This window comes from Taudactylus pleione, unplaced genomic scaffold (genome assembly GCF_031769625.1).
Source record: "Taudactylus pleione unplaced genomic scaffold, aTauple2 ptg000216l, whole genome shotgun sequence".
Taxonomy (NCBI): domain Eukaryota; kingdom Metazoa; phylum Chordata; class Amphibia; order Anura; family Myobatrachidae; genus Taudactylus; species Taudactylus pleione.
Genome location: NW_028284618.1, coordinates 12,059,055 through 12,078,194, shown reverse-complemented (window position 1 = coordinate 12,078,194; position 19,140 = coordinate 12,059,055). Strand labels below are relative to the sequence as shown.

General features: G+C 46.7%; 1 protein-coding gene across 2 annotated transcripts in view; it reads right to left on the bottom strand.

Annotated features, from left to right (window-relative positions):
- Positions 1 to 768: 768 nt before the first annotated feature.
- The window catches only part of MINDY3 (MINDY lysine 48 deubiquitinase 3), a 177,803-nt gene continuing 159,431 nt past the window's right edge, over positions 769 to 19,140 (bottom strand). For both annotated transcript variants that reach the window (XM_088478634.1, XM_088478633.1), the window contains exons 14-16: positions 16,974 to 17,061; positions 16,016 to 16,087; positions 769 to 2,422 (exon numbers count right to left, since the gene is read on the bottom strand). In XM_088478634.1, coding sequence (XP_088334760.1) covers positions 2,276 to 2,422; positions 16,016 to 16,087; positions 16,974 to 17,061 — 307 coding nt within the window. In that variant the 3' untranslated portion in view covers positions 769 to 2,275. The remainder of the gene's footprint in view (positions 2,423 to 16,015; positions 16,088 to 16,973; positions 17,062 to 19,140) is intronic.

The following is a 19,140-nucleotide window of genomic DNA, read 5'->3' as shown; positions in this document are numbered from 1 at the left end:
CTGGACTTGGCCACAGCTCAAAGGATAGTTTCACCGCCAATAATATCCCATATCTCATTAGACTCCCCCATCTGTGGCATTTACATTAAATACATTTCTATAGGACAGACAGGATGGCTCTAGGAGGAGACAAAGGGATCATGGGGCAGAGAAGGGAAACCATGGCACCTTTACTGAATGGAGAGTTCTGCAAGTTGGCTTACTAGTGCCCGCATAAAAACGTCATAACTGCTAAAAATATAACAAGAGAATTTTTCCATAATTTCATTAGGCAGTTGCAGTCTCTTTAGATTTTTTTTTGTTTCTCCGCAAGTCTAAAATGCACTGTGCCAGCGAACCTCCCTCACATCCTACAACAGCACTAGTTTTGCATAATCAGATGATTTTCAAAGTCTTTCCGCTTTTTTTTTTTTTTTTTTCACTACACAAAGAAGTTTTTAATAAGACCAGGGAAGGCAGCAGGATGTACGAGTTTCCTTTTCTCCAATGATACAAAAATGAACGCGTGACAATGTAGAGAAAACTTATGTTACAAAGTGAATACGAAAAAAAAAATTTTTTTTACAGGATGATCACTGTAACATTTGAAAACACAATGATGTGTGTGTACAGTGCGCTTTATCTTAGTATCTAAAACTCTAATACAGCAGTGAGACACGCAATACAGCTACTGGGTACAGAGAATGGCATTTGTAGCTGAGAAAGGGGGTTAGGAAACAAAGATTTATTCGATGGGTCACAGTTTAAAAACGAAAAAAACGTTGTTTATTGAAGGCCAGCAGTTGGATCGTAATAAATAGTGGACTATATTCTTCAAATAGCAGATCTTTATCATGCACATAGTACAGTTATAAATAAGGACTGGCTTATGCTACAGCTTAGGATGAGCCCGAGCAGAAAGTTATTTGGCAATAACAGATCTGAATATTTTTTCCCACAAATTTTATATAATACTTAAAAAAAAATCAGACAAAAAACAGTAACACTCTCGAATACATAGGTTTAAAGTATACCTGTCGCTTCCAGACAGTGGAGGAAGCCATTTTCTTTGCTGAACCAAAATGCATGAGAACGCAGAATATAAATTCACTAAGTGATGTAATTGAGATATGAAAGTCGCCCTAATGCCTCCCAGCAAATTAATGTGCTGAATACTGGTTCCGCACCCCAAAATAACTGCCCCAATGTGTGCAGATGACCGCACTCATATGTATTTAAAAAAAAATAAAAAATCTTCCGAAAATTTTTAACAGACGTGTCCTCATACACTATTACGGCAGTAGCGCCAATCGTCCTTTCTCTGGGCGCCAGGTCGTGCGAAACTCTGCTGGCGCCGAGCGTCTTTCAGCCGTAAATGCGTCTTAGTCGCAATCAGATGATTAACTGTGACACTTGTATATAAAGGAGTCTAAACCTCTATACAAAGTACTACGATGCATCGGCCGTGGCTTTTTCCCACGCCAAGTTCGCACACAGATATAAAACTAATCAGTGCGGTCTAATGTCGAGGTTTGTCACATCCTTTTGCGACAAAGACGCATTTTCGGCCGAAAAAGAGGCTTGGTGCAAGCTGGATGGCATGGAATCTGGCTGCTCACTCGTGCCAAGCATCTTGCTTTTGGCGCCATGAGGCTCGGTTTAGGAGGACACATCTGTAATATTGAAGACACATCCATGTGATTAGATTTCAAATAATCTTTCAAAGTTGAGAAAGTTTTACAATATTTCTATTTTGTATTCCCCATTACAGCCAGGTTACAAGTAATTGTGGAGTACGAGGAATTATGTTTAAGCAGAGTCTATTCTGGTGCATCCCATAAAACATTTTCAAAGTAAATGATTACACAAGAGGGAGGAGTAGATCTGGGGAGTACATTCGGACACGCAGACATATCTGACAAGTGCTATAGTTGTTACTAAAAGCCACCTGAAAATGTACTTAATACAGTTTAAAAACATGTTCGAGAATACGTCTTGTGTTTAGTACAGGACATACATGGATACGTACAGGTTACATTCTTTTCCCCCAAAGAGCATATATAAAGATAAGAAATGATTTATTTCTCTGTATAGCTTTTTTGTTAAAGGTCAGCTTGACTACAATAAAATATTTGCAATTTATATACATTTATACTGTATTTTTATAACATGAATTAATACTTTTAACCAGTATAACAAAAAAAAACAAAAAACAGGATTTCCAGTCAATTGTAAATATTATTTGTCCCTCAAATGTAGCATCGTTTGTGTTAAATCATTGGTCCAAATCTAGGAGTCAGTTTAATGATGGGGGCCGGTCCGTATTCCAGAGGAGCTCCACATACGGCCATTTGGTCTGTAGGCAGCGTTTGATTGGCGTATCGTCTGTCTGTAGTCTGGGGTCTTCAAAACCCATGACGGCTGTCCCTTCACAGTAAGTAACCTGAATCAAAGAATGGTGGAATTAAAATCGGTAAGAATGTTACTGGCAATTACTACTATTAATTAGCATTTAATAGGGACGGATGTGTCCACATTCAGCTATCTTCCGTGTGCTACTCAATATCTCTGAGCGTCTTTTGGTGCAAGTTTTTCCCCTTCAAATGAGTCTTATTTGCACATATTATATTCTGTGAGCGAGTGCGGGTGTATCTGCAGGCGAAATGCTACATTACAGTGTACGCAGCTGTGACAGTGTAACGTAGCATTTCGCATGCAGATACACCGGCAGTCTCACATAGAACATAGGCATGCCATATATCATTTTAATCAGCAGAAGCTGCTTGTGTGTCCTATTTGCATCACTGTGCGAATAAGATGCATTTGAAGGGAAAAAAGTTGCACGAAAAGACGCATGGAGCGGCTAGATGGGCTTTTTAATGCACAAGGAGGCTAGGTGTAAGAGGACCCATCTGTAAACACAATAAAAAAAAAAAAGGGGGTGCTTCCTGTCCGATTCTTAAATGACCACATCGACCAACATACGGGCTGATTCAACTGCCCGTGATGTGTGAGCCAACGTGCTCTAATTGAATCAACCTTCTCAGTCATTCTGGGCCTGAGCGAGTGTTCACGCTATGTCGTGGCCTCCATAGGGCTGGTGCAGTCTCCGATGGTGCGACAGATGCATCCGATAGTAGAGTCTTAATACGTACAGAGACAGATTAGCGCCGCATGTTATCGGCTGCGGCATTAGCATAAAGACGCAGTCGCAGCTGCAATGACATGCACCTCTGAATCCGGCGCTCAGTGCCTGCGGTGAAGAGATACGATGGTCGGTCAACTTTTACTGACGTCTTCTGCTAAACAAGTGTCAAAACTGAAAGCACCATTGGTGATTATTAATAATATTTTTATTTATCTAATGCGAATTATATCACTAGCACTTATCTGCTCTTCTTGATGTCACTGCTCTTATCAAACTCATTTCTCTTCAGACTTCCTGTACCTTCCCCGTCCCACTCTCTAGTACGGATCTTTCCTCCTCCTTCACATATTGCACCCTCAAAAACTTGCAACTCTCTCCTCTCCGATTCCCTGCCCTCTCTGGCTCAAGGTCTCTCTCCCCTTGCACCCTACAATCTCCTGCTCTTTTCTCCCACAAGGGCTCAGAGTCTGCTTATCCCTCCATTGCCTCACAGTTCTACCCGCCTTTGGGGATCAAAGACGTAAAGGACGGTGCAATGCTTGCTGATCAGTAATACCACGGTTTTACAGACCTTTGTAAAAACTGCTTTTATGTACGATGTCAGCATAATGTGCTCCATTTGCTAATGGAAAGATAGCAGATATAAAAAGCCAAGAGAGCATCCAGCCTCTTTCATAACCCTCTAGCATCCAGCAAATCTACCACCTTTATTTTATTTTTCCTGTATTGTGTGATCAATAAGTTTACATTTTTAATCGACTTTCAATTAAAAAAATGACTAAAGAACAAAGGCATGAAAATAAGGGGGGGGGGGAAATGTATCGCAGACACTTCTGTGCCGGTCTTTGTTTATTTTTCAGTTGCCTTGGTTACATCATCACACAATTATTTACATGATAGAATGAAGAATAGCAAGTATGCGTTTCAATGGATTTAACAGTCCCCGGCCAATAATTTAGCAAACAAGTATAAGAGCACTTCCATCACTGCTCATAGAAATACTAAGAGAGGCGTACATGTTACCTTAAAATCAGCAGAGATGTTTGTGAATTTATTCCCACAGAACTATAGAAGGGGAAAATAGAGGTCATACATGTAGTACACTCCTGTAAAAACTTGTTAAAAAAAAAATAGTGCCAGCATTCTTTAAAAGGAACCTGATAGAGCTGGAAACTGAATCTTCAGGGAAATTACTCATCCTACCGTACAGACCTTACTGTAAGAACAGCAGCATCCCGGTCAACCTAAAAGATGCAGTAAGCAACCCTTGCCTAGCAAACTATGAGACATATCTTCTATAATCTACGGTAATTTCTGTCTGAAACTGCTTTCCTGGCCTTCGGTAAAGTCCTTGATCTAAGGATCATGGCAAGCCTCTGAACACACAGATGAAGAAAAGATTTTGGGACTTGGGGAAAGACACCAAGACATTTCAGTTTTCCATGTTCTTAGTGACCAGTCCACAGTGTATAGAATAACTTGAAAGCCTTTTTTCTTTTTACTTTCATTAGCACCCTCAGCAGCAACAAATAAATGAGAAGTACATACCATGGAACTGACATGGCATCTACCAGAAACTGCCTCATGGTTCAACTGAGATGCATTATGTCAACGTCTGGCTGAGCCCACCTTTCCATTAGCTGAAGACAGACTACTGAATTGGAAGGACCATTCCCCGGGATGTGTAGTCTTAAACCACTTTAAAATTAATTTGACATGGAAATCCTTTTGAGTGAAACTGCGCATGCTGTACCATCTTGATGGGTGCGACCACCTTCCCCAGGACACTCATGCAGATGTTGGTTTGTGTGCCAGCAAGGGGTTCACCAAGCCCTACAATGAGAGGATCCTGTTCTCCGGCAGAAACACACGCTAAACCTGGGTATCAAACAGGAGCCCAATTAAACCAAACCCTGGGAAAACATACAAGTTAGTTCTTGTAATTTATAATTCACCTATGGGATTCCACCGCCATACATGGGCCTGTAGCAAAGATGAGGAAACTGACCTTGATATCGTCAAGGTGGGTTATAATATAGGCTCCTCCATGGACCAAATAAGAGTTGCCATCACTGCCATAATCTTTATGAACATTCATAGAACAGTTGCCAGATTGAACTGAAGTGCCTGGAACTGGTCATGTAGGGTGTCACGAGTCTGGGTCTTAGCATTTCTGACGAGCTCAGACACTCCTTCATTGCTGTATACAGGCCTATGCAGAGACACTCGATTGCAATTACCTGATGCACCTGAGCAGCTCAGCAGTGCTCACCTGATCCTTTGCTCCAATGGGAATGGACTGTCTGCTATTTAAATCTGCACCTGGAGTCAGCACATTGCCTGATCAACATGTTTTCCTCCCAAGATTTATTCCATGTTCTGATATAATGTCTCTTGTGACTTCCATTGCTATTTCGTTGACGACTTGCTGGATACCATCCTCAGCTATTTCTGCCAGTGTTGCAGCTTCCACGCTGCATTCAGACTTATCCAATTGCTATTGTTACTTGCATTCTATTTCCCTGTACTGCAGCTTCCACGCTGCATACAGACCTGCTCCTAGTACATTCTCTGTGGACTCCGCTCTACATCAGTGCTGCTGGGACAGTGCATGCAAGTTACATTTATTATATTACTCTGTGGTTATTCGGTTACTTGGTTATACTATTGTGCTGACCATGTATTGGTTTCTCTGTGCTGTGTGCGATAGTCTTGGGCTGGTTCCAGTGTGCAGTATATGGTCTGTACACTGAGGTGTCCGTAGCTGTATTACTTATTGTGACTCTCAGTTTCTGAGTTCCTCACTGGGTTCCAGTTCCAGGTCTTGCGTCAGAGCAGTGCCAGAGTTGCAGCTTTCTCAAGCTGTACTCTGACTACATTAGACTCCAATTCCCAAGTTCCTATCTACCAGGACTATATTGTTCTTAGTCCTGGAATTCACCTTTGATCTGGAGTGTATCCCTAAACTTGCTGGCTTTCACAGGTCACTAGGCAAGGGGGTCACACAGTGGATCTGGTCTGTTCACTCCAGTTCAGTATCCATGCATATCACTAGCCTGTGGTTCCTACATTGTCACTAGTGTACCTGTACTCCTGTTTATACCCATGAGCCAAGGTATCATTAATCCTCCACGTTTCCTAAGCGCATCCATCATACCCCAAGGGTCCTGGGCCAGATCTACAGAATATTATATTCGTGAAAAACAGGGCATGAACCACAAACTGGAGAAGGCTCTGATGTCCCTCCCATATTGGGACATGCAAATACACAGTCTTTATGTACAGTACATCAACAACATGAATTTCCTATGAAAGACCATGAGACTGCATCTTGAACCTGTCCAGCCTGAGCTGGGTGTACAAGGACTTCAAATACAGAAAGAAATTACCCGTTTGGTTTCTGCACTAGGAATAGATGTGAGTGAAGTCCCAAACTCTGTTGACCATGTGGACCCAAAATGACATCCACCAAAGAGAGTAAAAACTGAATCACTTCCCACAGAGCAAAATGTTTTGTCTTGTTGCTGGGAAGTCCTATGGTGTAATATCGGATGGTAGTCACATTCACTACATGATGGCTCTCATCCAGAACCTCTTTTCCCAAAGAGAAGCAGACAGGCTCCTTGCACAGTCCTGGGTGTTACAGGTACCTGACATGACGACTACCTGCCAGGCTTCTTGGAAGTCTGGCAACACGCTGTCCCATGCATGTCTGCCTTTTAGCGGACCCCACTTGAGGGACAGACTCCTCATGTCACTGGAGGGAAGAAAAATCTGAAACCTAGGACAGCTAAGACTAAGAATTAACCAACAAAAAGGACCAATTGTCCCCTGATGCCTGTAATGACGTTATCAAACTTAGGCTTAAATAAGACCCCCACCAGAGGAGGTAAACTATTATGGAGTCTTTTTACTCCGCATAATCATCTCAGTCATAGGGTCTGGTGAGCACATATAGCTAACAGAAATTCGTACCCCAACATGACCGGTATCTAAGGCCACATCACCCAGGTATTCTAAGGCCATCTAGGATTGCTCAAATAAATTAAGTCACTCTGCTGTTGGCCTACTGAATGGTAAGCCCTTAGAAAGCTCCACTTTCCAATTGTCCACTGCTTTAATCACTCAAGTGGACAGTATAATAGGCCTAAGTAAGGCCCAAGCCATTACAAAAATGGATTTAAGTAGACCTCTTTCTTCAGATCTGCACAAATTATAAGCGATGCAGTTCAAGTGGTGGGAATGGGGGTGGAAAACCTTACAATGGAGGTAATCGCAAGAGAAGGTGATTCCCACCGCCTGTATCCTCCACTAGGGAAGATAACGGGAACAGAGGACATGGAAATTACGGTTGGATCATGCCTCAGTTTGGTAACTAGATACACCAGATTTGGAGAGGGGAACGTTGCCGGATGCTTAATTGCACATTTAAACAGAGAAGCATGCCTGGCACACAACACATCCAAGATCTCCGCCCCAGCCCACCTGAGGTGGTCTCCTCAAAAACTGAAAATTGTTCACCGCTTCATCTTCCCCATGGGATGAAGAATCAAAGCTTGAGGCCAAAATATCAGTGGACATATATAGCCAGGACATCCAACATTTTTACAAGGGGGAATCAATCAGCTCCTGCACTAGACAGACTCTAGCCCAAGTTGCTTCCTTCAGGGCAGCTGCAATGCTCTTTCCCAACCAAACTTGGCAAAATAGAGACTGAACCAGGAGCTCCCTGGAGCAGCTGTGGGAAGGGGACCCCCCACTGAACTCCTGGAACCAGATACCAGCTGCATAACCCAATCAAGGGAATCAGCAATATGGTCAATGGGAAAAACCACCGAGATCTCTCACTGAATGTGGGAGAGTTTGTAGCCTCTAATGTGTGGAGGTGCAGCAGGAGATCGTTCGCTGTATTCATCGACCCAGAATGCTAGCATTGCTAAACTAGACTGAGAGCTCCTGGCAGGTGTGGGGTATAAGAGGGAAGAGGCACCCCATCACAAATTCCAAATACCTCAAATTCCAAAAGTAACGTGATTTCACAGACGCCTGATTTTTTATTATATTAGTAATGCATAGAACCCAGTCTGTGCATCTTTAGACTTTTAGTACTATAGCAGCTGGGGAACCGCAGTTTTCATACCAGTGGGCAAATGTTCCCCTTTTCCCCACCTAGTTACAGCCTCTCCCCATCTATAGACTGCCTACTCCAAATACTCTTTTCTCTCATCTTTGAAAAATATGAGATATGGTAAGAACTTACCCTTGTTATCTCTATTTCTACGAAGTCCATAGGGTTCCACAGGATACCTTGGGGTATAGGTGTGACGTCAGTCGCAGGGCACCAAAGAGTTAAGCTTTCAGCCTCCCAGGATGCACTAGGTCCCCCTCCTATACCCCGCCCCCGGGCCAAGGCACCTCAGTTAGTTACCAAGCCATAGGCCGGAGGAGGAGAAGGAAGAGAGAGAACAAAGATCTGGACACATACAAGAATCACATTCTCACCAGAGGGAGACGGAAAACCGGTGACCAGAGCAAAGCCCATCTGCAGCACAGGTGCGACAGGGCGGGAGTCCTGTGGAACCCTATGGACTTCGTAGAAATAGAGATAACAAGGGTAAGTTCTTACCATATCTCATATTTTCTACTTCAGGGTCCATAGGGTATCCACAGGATACCTTGGGGATGTCCCAAAGCAGTATCCTTTAAGGGTGGGGACGCTCCTGTGCAGAAAGGAGAATCCGCCGCCCGAAGGAAGCATCCTGAGAGCCTTGCAGATCTGAACTGCCGAGGCACCACGTCGAGCTGCCCACGAAGGACCCACAGACCTAGTGGAATGAGCCTTCAGAGAAGGAGGGACCGGTAGGCCTTCATGAAGATAAGCTTCAGAAATAGCCATACGGATCCAGGCTGCCAAAGTTTGCTTTGAAGCAGGCCAACCCTTTTTACGGAAGCCATAGAGGACAAACAAAGCGTCCGACTTCCTAAACGAAGAAGTGCGGTCAACATAAGTCCTTAAGGCCCGCACAAAATCCAAAGAGGCCTCACCCACGGAAAGACCCGGTGAGTTAAAGGCCGGAACAACTATTTCCTCGTTAACATGAAACTGGGAAACAACTTTGGGAAGAAACTCGGGCCGAGTGCGGAGCACTGCCCTGTTCCCATGAAAAACCAAGAAAGGGGGTCTATAAGAAAGAGCCCCTAACTCAGAAACACGTCTGGCCGAAGCAATGGCCAGAAGGAAAACAGTCTTAGCTGTTAGCCATTTAATATCCACTGAGCCCAGTGGTTCAAACGGCGGTCCTTGGAGAGCCCTCAGGACCACAGCCAAATCCCAAGGCGCCACAGGTGGAACAAAGGGTGGCTGAATACGGAGAACACCTTGCATAAAGGTGCGCACATCCGGGATTGTAGCAATCCTACGGTGAAACCAGACAGATAGGGCCGAAACCTGTACCTTCAAAGAAGCAAGGCGAAGCCCATGATCTAGTCCCGCTTGCAGGAAGGCGAGAATCCGAGACAGACGAAACTCCCGCGGTGCATAACCTCTCGGTCGACACCACTGGAAGAACGTATGCCACACGCGATGGTATATCCTCGCGGAAGACGGTTTCCGAGCTCGTAACATGGTACGCACCACAGAGCTGGAAAACCCCCGGGACCTCAGCATGGCCGTCTCAACAGCCACGCCGTCAAAGACAGCCGAGTCAGGTCCGGGTGAAGGCAAGGACCCTGAGACAGAAGGTCCGGTCGTGGAGGCAACCGCAGAGGACTGTCCACGGACAGACCCTGAAGGTCTGAGAACCAGTGCCGTCTGGGCCACGCGGGAGCTATCAACAGGAGCGTCTCTCCTTCCTGTTTGAATTTCCGGATTACCCGTGGAAGAAGGGAGACCGGAGGGAACAGGTATGCGAACCGGAACGTCCACCGGACGGACAGAGCATCCACCAGAGACGCCCCTTCGTCTCTTGTGCGAGACCCGTACACCGGCAACTTGTTGTTGTGCCGGGACGCCATGAGGTCGATTTCTGGAAGACCCCACCTGTCCACCAGTAGTTGAAAAACGTCCGGGTGCAGGGACCATTCCCCCGGATGAACGTCCTGGCGACTTAGAAAGTCCGCCTCCCAATTTAGCACTCCCGGGATGAAGACCGCTGATATGGCCGGAAGATTGCGCTCCGCCCAAACCAGGATCCGAGAGACCTCTACGAGAGCCGCCCGACTGCGAGTTCCTCCTTGCCTGTTTATGTAGGCCACGGTGGTAGCGTTGTCCGACTGGACCTGCACCGGGTGACCCTGGAGAAACCGCTGTGCCTGCAGGAGAGCATTGAAGACCGCACGGAGTTCCAAGATATTTATTGGAAGCTCCGCTTCTGTCGGCGTCCACCTGCCCTGGAACAAGTGTGGACCCGAAACTGCTCCCCAGCCCCGAAGACTGGCGTCCGTTGTCAACAGGACCCAATTTGAAACCCAGAACGGACGTCCCTTGTTGAGGTGGGTCGTCTTTAACCACCACGCAAAGGACAGGCGAACCTCCGGGGTGAGCACAATCGTCTGGAACTTCAGAGACTGAGGCAGCCCGTTCCACTTGGACAGGATCAGGTGCTGCAGAGGTCTGGAGTGAAACTGGGCGTATTCCACCATGTCGAACACCGACACCATGGAGCCCAGTAACCTCATCGCCGAGTGTAAGGACACCCGGCGGCTGTGCAGACAACTGCGCACCCTTGACTGTAAAGCAGAGATCTTGTCCTCCGTCACAAAGATCCTTTGCTGTCCCGAGTCCAATAAGGCTCCAAGATGCAGAATCCTCCGAGACGGGATTAGAGTGGACTTCTGCCAGTTGATTAGCCAGCCGTGCCGTTGCAGCAGTGCAATGGTCAGGTCCAAGTGGTGTAACAGGAGCTCTGGAGATCCTGCCACCAATAACAGGTCGCCCAAGTACGGCAACATGCGGACTCCTTGCAGCCGCAGAGAAGCCGCCATGACCGCCATCACCTTGGTGAAAACACGTGGTGCTGTCGCCAGGCCAAAAGGTAACGCCCGAAACTGGAAGTGGACGCTGCGGATTGCAAACCGAAGGAACTCTTGATGGCGCAAAAGAATAGGGACATGCAGGTAAGCGTCCTGTATGTCCAATGACACCATGTAGTCCCCAGGTTCCAGCGCCAGAATGATGGACCGTAGGGTCTCCATCCGAAACTTCGGGACCCGCAAAGACTTGTTGAGTGCTTTGAGGTTGACAATCGGACGATATGACCCATTGGGTTTCTGTACCAAAAATAGATTTGAATAGAAACCCTGGCCCCTCTGGGAGAATGGAACAGGCACTATAACTCCAGCCTGGAGCATAGTGTGCAATACCTTCCGCAGCTCCGTAGCCTTGTTCCGGTCTGATGGTAGACCCGTGGTGAAGAATCGAGCCGGGGGTCTGTGCCGGAAGGAGAGGGCGTACCCGTGGGAGACCACCTCCAGAACCCAAGTGTCTGTCGTAGTGAACGACCAACACCGGGAGAACTGCAGCAGGCGGCCTCCCACCCTGGGATCCCCCAAAGGGAGGCCCGGACCGTCAGGCCGCAGGCTTGTCATCTGGCTTGGGGGCCGGAGGTCTGGTACTCCATGCCTGTTTCCGGGGCTTTACCGATTTCTTAGGGCCAGCCTGTCGAGGAAACGACTGTGGTTTGGGCCTGCCCTGGGCCCTAGATGACCGAAAGGACGATGGTCCAGAACCAGAAGGAGCAGCGGCCGACGGGAGACAAGCAGATTTGGCTGCCGCCAGCGTGGCCACAATCTTATCCAGATCCGGACCGAAGAGAACTTCTCCGGTAAACGGCAACGCTTCCAGACCTTTCTTGGAATCTGCGTCCGCCTTCCAGGATCGCAGCCACAAGGTGCGACGAGCAGCTACCGCTGCTGAAGAAATTCTAGACACCAGAGTACTAATGTCTAGAGCCGCCTCGTTGATGTAGGTGGCCGAATCACGGAGATTGCCAATCAACTCCGCCTGTTCGGCCGGACAGTTGGATTCAAAAGAAGCCTCTAATGAATCCGCCCAGCGCTCCATCGCTCTGGCAACCCAGCAAATGGCCATAGCCGGCCGTGCTGCCCCCCCTGCAAGGGAATAAGCGGACTTCAGGCAGATTTCTACCTTGCGGTCCGTAGCATCCTTAAGGGAGGACATGGATGGCATCGGCAATGTGGCACTACGGACAAGACGGGTCACGTGAGAATCCACCTGTGGAGGGGATTCCCACTTAGCAAAATAATTATCCGCGAACGGATAAGCCACCGCCAGGCGTCTCTGCAGCTGGTATCTTTTGCCAGGTTGTTTCCACGCCTCCTCTAAATGGTCCACCAACTGACCCGAAAGAGGAAAGACTGTGGCATCGCCCTTCACATCTTTGAAAAAGGCATACTTAGATTTAGCCGCTGGGGGAACTTCGTCCTCAATCACCAAGGCTGTGCGGACCGCCCGAATAAGTCCAGGAATATATACTTTGGACTTAGGATCAGCGTCCTTAGTATGGAGAGGTTCCTGATCGTAAGGATCCAGAATCTCCCCATCATCAGACGTCCCTTCGTCATCCTCATAAGGAGCGGACAGAGACGCCACCGGCCTTTTATGAGGCCGCATCACAGACTCCCCTTGCAACACATCCGACAAGTGCTGTACAGAACTCGTCAGGGAGTTAACCCATGCTGGCTCCTGAGAACCCGGGAGCGGGGAAATAGGGAGACTGTGGGGTACCACCAATTGTCGTGGGAACCCCTGCATGGGTGACGACACCACAGACTGCTGGGACAAACCCATCGGAGTAAACGCGGGCTGCGGAGCTAACTGGCCCACTAAAGCTGTTAACGCCTGAGCGAAACAAGCCCAGGGCGGCTCCTGTACCGGTGCTGTAACCGTAACAGGCCGCGCCATGGACAAACACTGCCGGCAAAGGCCCTCCGTGCTGCCCTCCCCCTCCGCTAACGGTACTTTGCACGTGGTACACTGTAGCCGGAGGGGAAAATCACTTTCAGACATGATGGCACCACGTATGTGACCTCTCTCACCAATTAAGTATTAAATAGGCGAGAGACCACCCTGCAGCACCGCACCGCAAGGGCTTTAGCAGAAAGAACAGGGACAGTAATAAAGCTGACAGTTTTGAGAAGATAAAGTTACAGGCAGCAGCGCTAGCACAGTCACATACAATGCAGAGAAATAACAATTCCTGCACTAACAGCGCTGATCACTCAACTACACAGACACAGGGCCTGGTAGGACACAGCGCTGCATACACAGACCTGAGCCACAGCGGAGGAGAGGTATGCGGGGGGAGCCAGACCACGATGCTTCCTTCCAGGCTTCCAGCAGCGTTCACCATGCGTTGCAGAGAAGATGGCCGCCGAGGAGCAGAGAGAAGCTGGCCTGGGGGAGGAGCGCTGACACAGGACCAGTCAGCACAGTGCAGAGAGGGCTGTGTGCAGCGGGGGAGGCGCCGGCTGTGAGACAGGGAAGGCGCGCTCCCCTGGCATGCATTTAATCCCTGGGACGCCGCAGCGCTACCGCTCTGCTGCGGTCCGCTGTCCCAGGGGGTAGTGGAAAGCGCAGGTTCAGTACCTGGCTCCACGCTGCAGCCAGTCCCCAGGGAGCCCCCTGCCTGGGGACTTAGGACCATGTGACCAGCGGGGACCCACCGCGGGACCCCGCTGCTTACCTTTGTCCCCCTTGGATCCGGCCATGGTCCGGAACATCTGGGGTCACCGCTAGCTGTGACCCCAGATGCTCACCAGCATCTCCGGATCGGTACCGGCGTTCTGGTACCGGCGGGGGTGTAGGGAAGACAGCATGGACGTCAGGACTGACTGTCCATGCTGTACATCCAGATGTGCAGCCACAGCTGCACTGAAGAAAGCTTCAGGGGCTCTTCTAGCCCCCACTCCGACAGGTGCACCCGACGCCGGCCGGGCACCAAACTAAACTGAGGTGCCTTGGCCCGGGGGCGGGGTATAGGAGGGGGACCTAGTGCATCCTGGGAGGCTGAAAGCTTAACTCTTTGGTGCCCTGCGACTGACGTCACACCTATACCCCAAGGTATCCTGTGGATACCCTATGGACCCTGAAGTAGAAATGGTAATTTCAGGATGTACTAGGCTGTTACTCATCGCCAAGGGATGCCAGCGCCAATGTTACAGGTCTGAATATTTGATTTCGTTATCATACTACGTTTAGATCTATAAACTGCAATAAATAATGCATGTAAGGCGGCGCTTGGCTGTGCAATCTCTCTCCATCTCATAAAACATGTCTGTAAACTTCAGCTATAAAACCCGATAGGCTTACAAAGGGTGGAATTGTAAAATGCTTCAAGGGGAAAAATTAGACAATTCATAAAAATGTAACAGTATAAAAAATGATATAGATAAGACTGTAGAATTGAACCTAATGCAGCAGCTGGGAACTGACAGAGCCTCTCAAACACTTCCAATAAATAGTTTCTATCTTTATTGGGGTGCAGAGTTTTCTGAGAATTTGGCAGCAAGAAATAATTGACAAGTCCATCTACTGTGCCCCTTTGTGTGTGTGGTTTTGGGGAGTCAGGGTTAGGAGTTGGTGGTCATTTATAGATTTGTCTCATGAATTCTTAAAATACTGTAATAATCCCCACTGCAACTGCTAGGAGACTATGGCTCACTCACCCTTTCTGTTCTCTATGCTACCTTTCAGGCACAATTATTCTAGAAATGGTTTTCGTTTTTTAGCCTTCCTGAAGCCTAGTAAGTGTTATATATTGGATGTTTCTATCAGAAGACCTTTGGCCCGGCTCTCCGGTTAGCTGTACAGATACTACGCTGTGATATCAGTGCGACACATATGCAATAGAGTGGCGTGCGATGGTGAGCTCTATTATGGACACCATATTGGCTAAGGTTTTGTGAGCCTGTAGTGTATTGTGGAAAAAAGCAATGCAGATAGTGTACTGCCACCACAACTGGCCTATACTTAACTTAGCTTTACAATTGCAAAATATGAGGAGTAAATTTGCAAAAAAAATAAATAAAAAATTTAAAAAAGAGAAAAACAACTTAGTAAAATTTTAACAGAAGATTAGCAATTTTTTTCTCTTTTTTTTGTTGTTGTTTGTTATGTATATATCATTAGGTCATAGATCACTATATTAAATATATGACAACATGCATGATTTTCCACATTCGGCCACATTGTTAAGGTTTAAAGATAGACCAATCGCATATTCTTTGCGAATATTTGCACAAGTGTATAAAAAAAAAAAATAGCAAAAAATTAGCAAACAGGAAACGTGTGACAGCTGGCAAATTGCTAAATCTCACAGACTACAAGTGGAACGTTGTGACCACCCTGCGGCTGCGCTATGCATTGCAGTTTGGGGATTGACTGAAAACATGACGCGCCACAGTATCCAACATCATGCCATGAGATAGAGGGTATACTGTAGGTAGCGATTTCAGCAAAGCTAAGTAAGGACACTTCTATACATGTTCAGCTCTTCAAGCCTTACCTAGTTTTGTTGTGTAGATCATGTTTAATTTTGTAGCCCCTCTCTGAATCCTTTGTTTTATTAATGTATGTGTTCTGATAGGGCCTCCAGATCTGTACTCAGTACCAGTGATGTAAACCGTGTCGCTGTAACCCCCCCCTCTTCTTGCTACTAACACCTCTTCCTATACAACCAAATATCTGCTGGCTTGTCCCACTGTCTGATTACAGAGCTTGCTGACCTTCGTATCACCTGAAACTACAACTTTCTCTGTCCTCCTTGTTGCACCCCTTTTAGTATCCTACAAGCATTACATCATATTTTTATATTTTAATGGCCACTTGTGTGGGGGTCAATGGGATGAGCATCATAAATTGGCACATACCTTCTCGTTATGATTGGACTGCCTTAATCCATTGTAATGATACACACTAAATGATTCCGGGACTTTTGAACCCTTCAATAACAATGCAAAAAAAAAAAAAAAAAAGACAATATTACAAACATTCACCGTAAAATACAAGTGGAACACAAACTGGAAAATAAAAAAAAAAGACCTAACAAAAATATAGATATAATAAAAGTAGACAATGCAATTTGATACTAAAGCTAACGGCTGTCATATAGGGATCAGCATGAATGACCGCCGGACTTATGCCCGGCGGTTCAATTCCCGACGGAACACCGGCAGGAGTGAAAATCCCAAAAGATAAGTAGAGTAACTACCCCTAACCCTCTCCCCCCCTAACCCTAACCTGCCCTTAGGGGTGCCTAACCCTAACCCCCCCTAGTGTCTAACCCCCCGTGAGTGCCTATACCTAACCCTCCAGGGGGGTGCCTAACCCTAATGCGCCCTTCCTCTAGCCTAAGCCTAACCCTCCCGGGGGGTGCCTTACCCTAAGTCCCCCCGGGAGCCCTACAACCTAAACCCCCCCCCCATGGCTGTCCGCGTCACCTTCGTTTGGTATGCCAGGCGTCGGGCTCCCGGCGCAGGGATAATGATAGGCATCGGGATTTCGATGCCTACCATTAAGTCCCCTGTCGGGATTACACTACCGGGAAGCCGGCGGTCGGCATTTCGACCGTCTGCTTCCTGACTGCATACCGCCATATATGCCCTATGTGCAACACCGATAAATCTTTAATTTCGACAAACTCCTATAACTTTTAAAACATATCGTTTATATTTCTAATATTTTCAAATGTGAAACTTGATGGCAGAATGTGCCCAACTAAAGGGAATAACCGTCCCAGTTATTTTCATAGCAGCAATTCCCATCTAATTAAAGACTGCCGAGACCCCTCGCAGGCCACCAAAGGCAATAGGAGGTAACATACTGTACCTGCTCAGGAAAGAACTCCTGCAGAAACGGACCTAGTAATATGATCCCCAGCCCTTCTGGGTCTAATTTGGTCTTCATGAGGTTTACACTAGAAAACATTGGAAATGAAACAATAAGCAGAGAACATTTGCCTTGCCGCGTTCCTGATCTATGTGGCACTGCACAGTGTTTCTCTGCCAATGATTGCAGTTCTATTTTCAGATTTCAGGAGACATTCATCAGAATGGCATCTCATTCGCCAAACGGGGGGTTATTTTAAGCCTGCATAATCTTATGATTAAAACCAAAACAGTGATCATAATTTTGGGAGACAGTACCTTATTAGGAAAACAATTCTCAAATCCGAGGACGTAGTAAGCAAACCTGGGCTTGAGACACAACAGGATTTGGGCTGTGCAAGTTAAACACTGAAGCAACACATGCATAGTATTGTCTGTAAACACCGGGGCAGAATAGCACACAGAACTGGTGGATCCTACCTGTCACCACAACCAACCAAAGCTTAGCTTTGATTGGCCAAACTGGAAGTAGACGGATGAAAGACGTTATAGTGATTGGATGCTGTAAGTTACAAATGTGTCCTCATACTGCAGAAACGCCAAACAGCCCTTCTCGGCGAGCCAGGACCAGTCTCTTTTTCTGTCCCTTTTGCCTGAAAATGCATCTGTAGCCGGGTACACACTAGACGATATGCCGTCCGATCCGTCTGATTAGGAGACATATTGTCCACATCGGGCAGTGGGTAACAGCTATGTCGCTGACGATGCACGCTTCCGAATACAGCATGGCGACCCGGCATCGGCAAGTGTGACGCCAATGACGCTAAAGAGGTCGGTACGCACTAGACGGTCTAGTGTGTGCCGGCCTTTAGCCGCTTCATGAGACTACATTGATTCATTTGCTATGCAATACTTTTACATCTGTGTGCAATATGCAGCGGCCACGGCTTTTTCCACGCCAAGGTCCATGGTGCTTTATATAAACACTCAGACACACACATATACAAGGGTCACATTGGTTTGTGACTAAGACACATTTCCGGGCAAAAAAAAAAGACGCTTGACGTAAACAGTTGCAGGGGACTCGCTCATGCCAGGCGTCTGGCGCCACATGGCGCATTACTGCTTTTTTGCCCATGCCAAGTTCTGTTGTGCTGCGTATACAGACTCAGTCGCACACAGATATAAAAGCGCTGCATGACAAATTAATCAGTGCAGTCTTATAGGGCAGTTTGTCACATCCGTTTGCCGCCAAGATGCATTTTCAGCCAAAATAGATGCTTGCTGGGCGCAAGCAGAGTCGCACAGGACCTGGTGGCTCACTTGTGCCTGGCATCTGGCGCTACATATTGAGGCTAGGGGGTATATTTACTAAAGTGAGTGTTTTTAGAAGTGGAGATGTTGCCCATAGCAACCAATCATCTTCTAGAAGGTGCTAGTTAAATGTTAAGTAGAATCTGATTGGTTGCTATGGGCAACATCTCCACTTCTAAACTCTCACATTAGTAAATTTACCCCTAGATGTATGAGGACACATCTGTACGCTTCTGTTACTTGCATCAGTCTTATAAGAGAACATTATGCACTAGAATGAATTATTCCTGGGGTGCAGTAACAGCCTGGCTAATGTCCTGTATGAGTTACTCCATCGAAAATGAATGGCACACTAGGAGATTTTCTATATATATTTGTACTCTACATAGTGGATTCTGGGCACATGCAATAACCCCTGATGCTGAGACAGAGCAGAGAGAATACAATTGATGTAGCAAAAAGCTTTCACTGAACTTCATATATCTCAGACAATAAAAATATGACAAATCGCTGCTCCTAGAATCCTCAGCAATCACAAAAACAAAGGACAATTCGATTAAAATCAGACATGAAGCATTTGGTGTAGGTGGTTCTAGGGATATCAGACGTTTCCGAAAAGTTTTATTTTAGAACAAAAACGTAATAAATCCATCCAATAAATCAAGTCACATGAAAATACTGTGAGAATGTAAAACCGTTCACATAACCCCAGATAAGAAGGCAATCACAAGCTGTACGCGCAGGTCACATGTGGCTTCTCTGTGTCTATTTGTAAGCACTGTATTTACACAAACTTGCTTACAAGTTACAGGGCACGTGCAATTAATCTTCAGGTATTTCAAAAGTCAGATTTA